General features: G+C 44.7%; 1 protein-coding gene across 1 annotated transcript in view; it reads right to left on the minus strand.

The window, feature by feature from the left end:
• slc25a16 (solute carrier family 25 member 16) overlaps positions 1-7465 on the minus strand; it is a 32743-nt gene extending 25278 nt beyond the window's left edge. Inside the window, exons 1-2 of the mRNA XM_008115189.3 lie at positions 7251-7465; positions 29-121 (exon numbers count right to left, since the gene is read on the minus strand). Coding sequence (XP_008113396.1) covers positions 29-121; positions 7251-7350 — 193 coding nt within the window. The 5' untranslated portion in view covers positions 7351-7465. The remainder of the gene's footprint in view (positions 1-28; positions 122-7250) is intronic.
• Between the last annotated feature and the right edge of the window lie 4533 nt (positions 7466-11998).

The raw sequence follows: 11998 nt of genomic DNA on the forward strand, positions 1-11998 counted from the left end.
CCATGAACATATACAGAAATTTTCTTACCTAAATGTTTGTAATGATGGTTATGAGCTTGCAACAAAATCTTTACTCGATCCAACGGTGCAATTGTTGTTTTGGCACAACATCCTGCAACGCCTTTCAAACAGACAAAAACGAACAGAGTTTAATCAATACTAAATGACCCGGTCTAATAAAATATTGCACAAGAGTTATTTTTAAAACTTTTATCTATTTGAGGTTCAGTCCACACCCGGTGAGCATGATTCTCCTCATGCACTGGTTATGATCTTTGTTGGCAAAATACTTTTGTTATTACTCAATTCTGATAAATTGAACAGCAAACTAAAAGAAGACTTCACCTCACAGAAACCGCAAAAGTACTTTTCAGGGCATAACCCTGTCCTTCAGTATGGTCCTGTCCTTCTTGAAAGGCCTTTCTAAATTGGTTTTATGAGTCTGACCCTACAAAAATGTGAGATTCTAGCACAGTACCAAAGAGCAGGAGAGTCACTAGAGTTGGTGCCATCCAGTTCAGGGAAGGAAGCAGCTCCTGGCCACTGGGAGTTTACATGGCCCTGGGCTCCAGAAAATCAGCCCACTCACTGCCCTGGGGAGCCCAGCCAGTGGCCTCTGCCTTTTTCCTCCAAATCAGTACTAACATGAGTCAGGTAGGCACTATTAGTGCTGTGGGAGCAGAAGGAAATACTGCACAAGATGCTTGTTCTGGTTGGAAATCTGCTTCCCCATTTGCTATTGTCCCAACAGAAGATTCCCCCTCCTCAGCCAGTGGCTTTCATTTGAAAAACACAGCCACATTGGGTTAGTTCCTAGTTCAGAATTGAAAGAGGAAAGGATACTAGAGGCAAGAGGGGTCAGACTCACTAGGGTCGAGAAGGGAGGGGAGAACCACTGCTCCCCCTCTTACCATCTGAAGCAGGTGGAGGGGCAGGGATGGTGCTCCCTCTGGGCAAGAATGTCATTTTGGTATTATCCCCTCTGATAGCCTCCCTTGTTCAAAACCTTTCTCAGTCAGGATGCTAATATGAGCAGGTAAGCCAGTTTTTACTTCTGCTCATTTAGCATTCCTAAACCTCAATTTAGTAGGTTGCAATCCACTACCAAGTCATCCTCCATAGCAATTATTCTCTTACTTATACAGCTGTGCTAATGTTACAAAACAGATGAACATATTCTTCCAAAAGCAAATTATATTAGATGGCTATCCTATCACTGAAACAATAATATTCTTATCAGTTCCTTTGTAATGTAGGCACTCTTAAAAGTTATGATTACTGGTACTTGGACTGGAAAAATTGAACCACTGTGCACTGTAGGACAATAATAAATACTTTGCCCATAGCCAAAACTTCTTTAAATACAGAATTTTATATCTGATGTTAATTCCACCAGAATCATCCTCCCTGCCTCCCTTTCCCACCACTACAACTTTCCTGTGCATCCCACAAATCGATTCAAAGAGCTAAAAAAAGTTTTGAAGTGTGTGTGGTGGGGGAGGGGGGTTGAGGCCATGGAAAGTTGCAGTTAGAGGGGAAAGACAACAATATATTCATTGGCACCAGATACTGAAGTATGCCGTTGGATTTTGGCTGGTACATATAATGAATGTACTACACAAAGTATCCTGTTCTAGACAGTCAGCACTTAGATTGCATATCCTTTGTGATGTCCAGCAAATCCCCTTATCTTCAAAAGAATGTCTGAATTTCCCCATATCTTCTCCAAAGTGTGAAAAACCTAATATTTCTGAATGGGTGAGTGAGTGAAAATTAATCTTGTGGGATAGACAATATGTAGTGCTACAGGGCCAATTTCCTGAAAATTGGATTTGTAATTAAGTAACCAGACAACCTTTGGCAAGTTGTTGCATCTTCCAAATATGCATCTCTCTGCACTACAGAGCTTGTAAGTCTTTGAAAAAATGTTTGTCAACTCAAAATCTTAGTAATTCCACTTTCCCCATTGTTTTGGGAACCAGAATAAGTTTTATAGCTGAATCAAAATTGTGTCAGAGATCTAAATAGGTTCAAGTGTCTTCTTCTATAACATGGTTCAGCTCCCAAATAATGGTTGTGTTAATTACATCAAAAAACTTAACCAGAAGTCTGTATGTACGTAACTTCAAAAATATTCTTCAACCACATAGTCAATATAATGTACCAAACTGACTGCAAACTATTTAAAATTCCCAGTTCTTCTCCAATGATATATAGCTATCATTTCAACTAATTTGAACTTTCATTCCACACTGATTCGCTATAAATCCTATGTCATTTTTTTTCAAGAACAGCCTATTGCTTATCATAGTGATTTTTACCACAAACCAAAACTGTTGCAGAAACAATTATAACACTTTTCCTGGTTCATGGGTTAACACACCCTTTTCATATGTGGGTTATAGGTATGAATACAAAACTCTTATGAGACAAATACTGTTTACATAAGCTTATGCCCTAGTAATTTTGCTCAACATTAAGGAAGAAGGGACAGCGGACACTGTACTAATCTGTTGTTTATTTTAGACATTCCCTGATAATATTTACCAAAAGGTCAGGGAAAAACAAAAGTTGCTGTTCATGTCATGGATACTCAAAGAGCTAGCAACCCCAGGGTTCCTACCTAGAGGAGGGGTGTGTGGATGTAGATGTGCATATGCGTCTGCCTTCAAATCATGTTTTATTATGCAAGTACAGAGGTAGTTTTGAAAGCTCCTTCCTCTGAAAGGTGGTCTCCAGTATCTAGTATTCCTTGGCAGTCTTCTATCCGGGAACCAATCAGGGCTAACCCTGCTTATCTTCCAAGATCAGAGAGGATCTGGGTATGCAGGGATGACCATTTGAACACCTAATATAAAATTGTCATTAAAGATTCAATTTGTTGTTGTCATTAACTGCTGTCAAGTCAACTTCAAACTATGGCAATCCTGCTAATGAGTCACCCAATCCTTAAGAGCCCTGCGGAGGTCTTGCAGACACAGGGCTGTGACTCCCTCCGTATTTTTTCTATTCCTACAATATTCCACTTCACCAAGCATTATTGTCTTTTCTCCTGAGTCATGATGTTTCATTACAGAGCCAAAATATGACATTCTCAGTTTAATCATACTGGCTTCTAGGGCCAGTTCAGGCTGGATTTACTTGGACTCATTTATTTATCTTCTTAACAGTCCACAGAACCTGTAGAACACTTCTTCAGCACCAAAAACTCAAAGGAGTTGATTCTCTTTCTATCTACCTTCACCATCTAGCTTTCCCAACCATACACAGAAATAGGAAATACAATGACATAAACCATCCTGACTTTAGTCTCCAGATTGAAACATCATTTTAAAACCATTTTAAGAATTGTAACTGTTTTCTTTTTAATACTATTTAATTTTAATTTTATTTAAAAGTTTGTATAGTTTAGGTTTTAAATTGTATTTCATTTTGTTTTACTGTAAGCAGCTTTGAAGGTTTTTTTGTAGAGAAAGAAAGTGGGAATAATTAATAATAATAATAATTACATTTCATGTAATAGTTCCTTCATAGCTAGCCTTCAAAGTCTCAGTTTTATTCTGATTTCTTGACTTCAGCCAACACAATATTCTGATTCATGGCTGATCCAAAGTATGTCAAATCTCAAAGCATTTCAGTGTCATCTTTATCTACTTTAGCTACGCAATCATTAAATCATTATTATAACATGTATTCTTCAGTGTAAATGTAGTTATTTAGCCTTCATATAATAACCACAGCTACTATTAGCTGTTAAAGGGTGCATGCATGAGAAGGGGGCACTGTGTGTACACCAAAACCTACAGCAAGCACAGAATGAGGTCTCCACCCAAGCCCAGTATACAATAGCCCTTTAGTTATACAGTGGCAGATAGGAAGGCCCTCCAAAGGGTCATCACTTCTGCACAGCAAATCATTGGTTGCTCTCTCCCCTCTTTGGAAGAACTTTACTATTCCCGCTGCCTTAAGAAAGCTCAGAGCAAGAATGCTCGGCATATTCTTTTTGAATTATTGCCATCTGGAAGACGGTACAGGGTCACAAAGACAAGGACAAACAGACTGAAGGATAGTTTTTATCCCATTGTTGTGGCTATGTTGAACTCCATGGTTTCCCACTGATGTGGCATTGGGGGCTGCGTGGTGGGGATGTAGAGGGATGGGTGTGTTGTTTTGTGATGTGTACGGAGGAAGACATGTCACTTCATTGTGCTATAGCTCAATTACAAATAAAGCGATTCTATTCTAGTTCCCATTCACATCCACTCGAAGAAGACAATGATGTGTCCAAAGCCGGGGCCAATAGTGTGTTCCTTGCCAGCCCCTGCAGGCAAAAAAACTCAGCCAGCTGAAGCCAGGGCCAATGGGGGTCCCTTGCCAGCCAACAACAGAAGCAAGGGGGGGGGGGGGTCCTTGCAATTCGCTGGAAGTACAAAAGGGGAACCAGTTGAAGCCAGGGTCAATAATGAAGGCACAGAAATTCAGGTTAACTAAAGCCAGGGGCTTTCTCTGTGGGCAGAGAAAGCTAGCTAGCCAGTCAGGGGCAATCAGGGGTCCCTTGCCAGCTCCTGGGGGCACAGAAGTGCTGCTGACCAAAGCCAGAGGCAAAAGAGGGCCCCTGCCATCCTCTGGGGTACAGAGTGCCAGCCAGCCAAAACCAGAGCTAATACAAGATCCCTTGCCAGCTCCTAAGGGCACACAAGGCCAACTAGCCCAAACCAGGGCCAACAGGGGTCATCTGCCAGCCCTTGTGGGGTAGAGAAACCTAGCCAGGAAATCCCGAGGTAATGAGGTGTCCCTTTCCAGTACTTGGGGGCACAAAAAGTCAGTCAACCAAAGCCAAATGCTAAAGCAGCCTTTTGCTGGTTTCTTGTGGGTGGCCGGGAGGGCCTTGGCACAATTAAAACTTGTGTGTCAACTGCGCCTGTTCCTTGAGAAGCCAGATCTGGTCATGGTGGTCCATGCCTTAGTTACATCCCTTCTGGATTATTGTAACGCGCTGTACATGGGGCTGCCACTGATAAGTGCTTGGAAACTTCAGCTGGTACAAAGAACCACAGCCAGGTTGCTAACTGGGGCTGGCTAAAGGGAGCAGGCAACCCGCCTCCTGCAGCAGCTGAAATGGCTGCCAGTCTGTTTCCGGGCACAATTCAAAGTGCTGGTTATGAACTTTAAAGCCTAGAGGTTCAGGTCCAGGCTATTTGGCCAATCGCATTTCCTTCTACCAACTGCCCAGGCCCTGAGACCTTCAGGAGAGGCCCTTCTCTCTGTCCCACCTCCATCTCAAGCCTGGTTTGTGGGAACAGGAGAGAGCCTTCTCGGTTGCTGCCCCTCAACTCTGGAACTGTCTTCTTCCCAGGGAAGCCAGAATGGTCCCCTCCTTGCTGTCCTTCGGAGGCAGGCTAACACCTTTTATTTAGACAGGTCTTTAAAGATGAAGGTTCTTAAGATCAATTCGGGGGTGCTGTGGTTTTTAACTCTGAATTTGTTTTAATGGTTTTTAACTGGGAATTTTTAAATACTGTTTATATTTAATCCTGTTTTAATGTTCATATATTTAATAATAATAATCTTCATGTATATCCTGCCCCCCTCTCCACAAGGACTCGGGGCAGCTCACAACAGAATCAAGTCACAATACATACATAAGCAAAAACCAAAAAGACAAGGTACCATATTTAACCAATAATCATAAACCAAAATGTAAAAAATGATATCACAAAAAATAAATACATAGGTAAAAAAACTGTACTGGGTTTAAAAACATATTGCACCACGGAGGCAAAACCAGTTAAAATCAATAGGTATTGGCAAGGCAAAAAGACCACCAAAATAATGAAAAGTAGTCAACCATTTTCGAAAGCCATCTTCCACATCCAGGTTTTTAGTTATTTCCTAAAGTTAGCTAGAGAAGGTGCCTGTCTGATTTCTTTAGGCCGGGGAGCCACCAAAGAGAAGGCCCTTTCTCTCGTTCCCACCAGCCATTCTTGTGATGGTAGTTGGACGTGAGAAGGGCCTCCCTGGAGGATCTTAAGTTGGTTCATAGGGGGAGACATTGTCACGCAAATACGCTGCACGAGAACAGTAGAGGGCTTTATGGGTGATAACCTGCACTTTGAGTTGGGGCTGGAAACTCACAGGCAGCCAGTGGAGCTACTTTAACAAGGGAGTACTATGCTCCCTGTAGTCAACTCCCGTTAGACATCAGGCTACTGCTCTGCTTTAATTGCAGTTTCTGAACCGTCTCCATAGGCAGTCCTACATAAAGTGTGTTGCAGTAATCCATCCGAGATGTAGTTAAGGGGTGGACCACTGTGGCCAGATAAGACTTTTTGACGTAGGGGCGCAGTTGCTGCATGAATTTTAATTGCACGAAAGCCTTCCTAGCCACCATCAAATAATAATAATATTATTAACATTGTTAATTAATAAAACATAATTATTAATTATTATTAAATATTAATAATAACACCGGAGCTTCAAGAGTCAGCACAGAATCCAATGGCTACGCTGATGCTTTTATGTCAGTGGTTCTCAACCTGGGGTCCCCTGATGTGTTTGGCCTACAACTCCCAGCCAGTTTACCAACTGTTAGGATTTCTGGGAGTTGAAAGCCCAAAACATTTGGGGACCCCAGTTTAAGAACCACTGTTTAAGCCGCTTTGAGTCCCCTTCGGGGGAGATAAAACGGGGTATATATAAATATAAATAATTTGGGGTGCAGGAATGTAGCCAGCCAAAGCCAGGACAAAGAGGGGGGTTCTTTGCCGGTCTGGGTGGGCACAGAAAGCTCGCCGGCCAATCAAGGCGCCTTTGCCAAGCTCCACAGGGAACAGGCAGCGAATCAACCCAAAACAGCGCGACAGCCAGTCGGCCCAAACCCTGCCAAAGGGGGCAAGGGAAGGCTATGGGCCAAAAGGGGATCCCTTCGCATCCTCTGGTGCAGGCATGGGCAAACTTCGGCCCTCCGGGTGTTTGGGACTTCAACTCCCACCAGTCCTAACAGGTTCAAACCCTTTCCTTTTCCTCCCCAGCCGCCTAAGCGGAAAGGAAGGAAGGGGCCTGGGGCTGTTAGGAATGGTGGGAGCTGAAGTCCAAAACACCTGGAGAGAGGGCCCAAGTGTGCCCATGCCTGCCCCAAAGGCCACAGGAGCGGAGGCGGGCGGGCAAGGCAACCCTTTGACCGAGGCTGGGCTGCCTTCCAACCAGGGCGCCCTTCTGAAGGCCCGGCCAACCCTCCCGCCCGTGTTCACCTCCGGCAACGAAGGAGCGGAGCCAGTAGAAGTCCCTCCGTGCGGGCGACGAGGAGGGCAGACGGGCGCTGGGCCTCGGCGCCGTCGCCTCGCCGGCCATGGCGCCCTCTCTCCGAGGGAAACGGGCAGCGGGGCGACAGGGCTGGACTATGCCCACATGGCGCCGGGCATAGCCCTTCCTCCTTCCTTCCAGTGCCTCCCCTTAAGAGGCGGGGCGGGGAAAGCGAAGGCAGGCGGCGAGGCCTAATGCGCAGGGCGGAGCCTCGGTCCCTCACAAAGGGGCTCAGTTTGGCCATGGGACTTCATCTCCCAGAATGCCTGGCCATTGGGCATCTGGCGAGGGCTTCTGGGAATCGGAGGCCCAAACCCCTGAGGGCTGTGCTGCGGGGAGGTGGGGCCTGCCTGCGCCTTGTGCCATCTCCTCACAGCGGTCAAGCTTATTCCTCCTCAGACCGGAGTCCCTCCGCCAATCCACCCAAGAGAAATTAGCTAGGCCTGATGAGGAGTTTGGCCTCTTCCACACCGCTGAATAAAATCCCACATTTTCTGCTTTGAACTGGAATACATGCCAGTGTGGACTCAGATAACCCAGTTCAAAGCAGATATGGTGGGATTTTCTGCCTTCATATTCTGGGTTATATGGCTGTGTGGAAGGGCCCTGAATCTCACAGGGCTGCCGCTCTAGCAGGCAGCCTCACACTGCTGCTTTGAGCCTCCAGCTCCCGGAATTCCTGGCTATTGAACACTTTGGCGAGGGTTTTTGGGAGTCGGTGAGCCTGCGGTGGCGCAGCGGATTAAACCACAGAGCTGCTGGACTTGTTGACCGAAAGGTCTACGATTCGAACCCTGGAAGTGGGGTGAGCTCCCCGTTAGCCCCAGCTTCTGCCAACCTAGCAGTTCGAAAACATACAAATGTGAGTAGATCAATAGGTACCGCTTCGGCGGGAAGGCAACGGCTCTCCATGCAATCATGCCAGCCACATGACCTTGGAGACGTCTACGGACAACGCCAGCTCTTCGGCTTAGAAATGTAGATGAGCACCAACCCCCAGAATCGGACACGACTAGACTTAATGTCAGGGGAAACCCTTTGCCTTTACTATGGGGCCAAAACAGAACATTGAGACCAATGTCCAGGGGTCTGAACAGAAATCTCTCAGGACCACTTTCTGGGTTTGTCCCTCCAGGAAGGAATGGAGCCACCATTACAGAGACATGATAAAGGTAAAGGTTTCCCCTGACGTTAAGTCCAGTCATGTCTGACTCTGGGGGTTGATGCTCATCTCCATTTCTAAGATGAAGAGCCGGCATTGTCCGTAGACATCTCCAAGGTCATGTGGCCGGCATGACTGCATGGAGCACCGATAGCCATGTATAAATATGTGAGGCAAGCCCGTAGCCAGGATTTTGTTTCAGGAGGGGCTGGGATTTTGGTTCGGGAGGGGGGGGCTGAGTCTGAGTGGGAGGGGATCTACCCTAGCAAACCTTTTGTATCATTATCCCAATACCCCCATGCATATGGGATATATTGAGCATGGTGATCAGATCATGATATGAATAAACATAACAGTTTAAATAATAAATGTAAGGCCTTCTCGCAGACCACCCTGAGAATTTCGGGGGGGGGGGGCTGAAGCCCCTCAAGCCCCCCCCCCCCCACATGCCTGATGTGAGGGGAAGTCATAGGGAAGAGGGAGCAAGCTTGTTTTCTGTCATGTCTCCTCTCAGCCTTCTCTTCTGCAGGCAAAACATGCCCAGCTCTTTAAGCCGCTCCTCATAGGGCTTGTTCTCCAGACCCTTGATCATTTTAGTCACCCTCCTCTGGACACATTCCAGCTTGTCAACATCTCCCTTCAACTGCGGTGCCCAGAATTGGACACAGTATTTCAGGTCTGACCAAAGCAGAATAGAGGGTTAGCACGACTTCCCTGGATCTAGACATTAGACTCCTATTGATGCAGGCCAAAATCCCGTTGGCTTCTTTATCTGCCACATCACATTATTGGCTCATGGCTCATTGGATCATGTTTAACTTGTTGTCCATGGGGACTCCAAGGTCTGTCGAGCCAGGCATCCCCCATTCTGTATCTTTGCATTCCATTTTTCTGCCGAAGTGAAGTATCTTGCATTTGTCCCTGTTGAACTTCATTTTGTTAGTTTCGGCCCATCTCTCTAATCTGTTAAAATCGTTTTGAATTCTGCTTCTTTCTTCTGGAGTGTTAGCTATCCCTCCCAGTTTGGTGTCGTCTGCAAACTTGATGATCTAACCCTTCTAACCCTTCATCTAAGTCATTAATAAAGATATTGAACAGAACTGGACCCAGGATGGAACCCTGCAGCACTTCACTTATCACTTCTTTCCAAGATGAAGAAGATGCATTGGTGAGCACGCTTTGGGTTCGTTCACTTAGCCAATTACAGATCCACCTAACCGTAGTTTTGTCTAGTCCACGTTTTTTAGTTTGTTTGCCAGAAGGTCATGGGGGACTTTGTCAAAGGCCTTACTGAAATCCAGGTATGCTACATCCACGGCGTTCCCTGTATCAACCCAGCTTGTAACTCTATTGAAAAAAGAGATCTTATTAGTCTGGCATGACTTGTTTTTGGTAAATCTGTGTTGACTATTAGCTATGATCACATTTGTTTCTAAGTGTTTGCAGACCATGTTGCCTGGTATCAACGTGAGGCTGACCTGACGGTAATTGTTTGGGTTGTTCTTTTTTCCCTTCTTGAAGATAGGGACTACATTTGCCCTCCTCCAATCTGCTAGGACTTCTCCCGTTTTCCAAGAACTCTCAAAGATTATTGCCAGTGGTTCCGAAATAACTTCCGCTAGTTCCTTCAATACTCTTGGGTGTAGTTGATCTGGCCCTGGGGACTTGAATTCGTTTAGAGCGGCAAGGTGCTTCTGGACAACTTGTTTCCCTGTTTGGGGTTGAATTTCCCCAAATCCTTTGTCCAGTCCATGTTGCTGAGGTTGAAGACGGCTTTCAGCCTCCAACTCCACAAATTCCTGGGCATTGGACAGGCTGGCTAGAATAGCCTTCCCCCGCACACACCACAAAACAACACACTCATCTCTCCACACCACTGCCACATCAGTGCAAAACCACAGGGTTCACCATAGCTACAACTCTAGGATAAAAGCTATACTTCAGTCTGTTTGTCCTTGTCTTTGTCACCCTGTATTGTCTGCCAGATAGCAATAATTCAAAAAAGAATACACCAGATGAGATGGATCCCCAAGAATGCTCTGAGTTTTCTTAAGGCTGCGGGACTTATAAAGTTCTTCCAAAGAAGGGAGAGGGCAACCAATTATTCTCTGTGCAGTAGCTGTAACCCTTTGGAGCGCCTTCCTATCTGCCACTGTGTAGCTACCAAATTTGCATAGATTCGGTATGTTAGGACATTATAGCATAGCAGTAGAAAGACAAGCAATTTTTCATTCAGTTGGTGGTTCCTTAGGAGTCTCGGATAGTAGAGTCTCTGCTGGAATCTCTTAGCCAACGCTGCTGTATGAATGCCCCATGTCAGATACTCCTTCGCAGCAGAGGGCCACAGTTTTAAGGATGCCTGGATCTATACTGTGGAATGAATGCCATTTGACACAACGTTAATAGATATGGCTTAGGAATCCTGGGATTTGTAGTTTTACAAAGCCTTTCCCCTTCTCTACCAAAGAGTGCAGAATGCCTCACTGAACTGCAACTTCCATAGCATTGAGCCTTGGCAGATAAAATAATAATAATAATAATAATAATAATAATAATAATACAGTAGAGTCTCACTTATCCAACATAAACGGGCCGGCAGAACGTTGGATAAGTGAATATGTTGGATAATAAGGAGGGATTCAGGAAAAGCCTATTAGACATCAAATTAGGTTATGATTTTACAAATTAAGCATCAAAACATCATGTTATACAACAAATTTGACAGAAAAAATAGTTCAATACGCAGTAATGCTATGTAGTAATTACTGTATTTACGAATTTAGCACCAAAATATCACGATGTATTGAAAACATTGACTACAAAAATGCGTTGGATAATCCAGAACATTGGATAAGCGAGTGTTGGATAAGTGAGACTCTACTGTACTTTTATTTCTTACTCACCTCTTGTCATGGTTCAAGACGGGTTGCAAAACAATTTAAACCCATAAACACTGCAAAAACATCAGAAATATTTATTTACTTATTTTATTTACTATACTTCTATCCTGCTCTATCTCATCCTGAAGGGGACACAGAGCGGGTTACATTATGGCAATATTCAATGCTGCATAAGCAAGCAAATATATAACACAACACTATTACATTGGCAATAAAACAGAGAAAACATAAGTACAATAAATACAATTAAAACCATTAAAAACATGAGACCTAGTCCTAAAGCCATCATTCATGCTGCTATATCATGCTGATTCCATATTTCACTACTCCCCAAACGCTCAATTCCAAAGCCATATTTTTAGTTTTTCCTGAAAACCAGAAGGGAATGGGACAATCAAATACCACTGAGAAGGGAGTGTCATAGCCAAGTGGCCACCACTGAGAAGGCCCTGTCTCTTGTCCCCACCAGTTGCGCTTGTGAAGAAGGTGGGACCGAGAGCAGGACCTCCCCAACAGATCTTAATGCTCTAACTCATCTGGAGTTTTGGAGTTTGATATCATCTGTACACAGATGATGTCCAACTCTACTACTCCTTTTCGCCAGATCCTAAGGAGGCTGTCCAGGTTGTGAACC

The sequence above is a fragment of the Anolis carolinensis genome, chromosome 3 (assembly GCF_035594765.1).
Source record: "Anolis carolinensis isolate JA03-04 chromosome 3, rAnoCar3.1.pri, whole genome shotgun sequence".
NCBI classification, from domain to species: domain Eukaryota; kingdom Metazoa; phylum Chordata; class Lepidosauria; order Squamata; family Dactyloidae; genus Anolis; species Anolis carolinensis.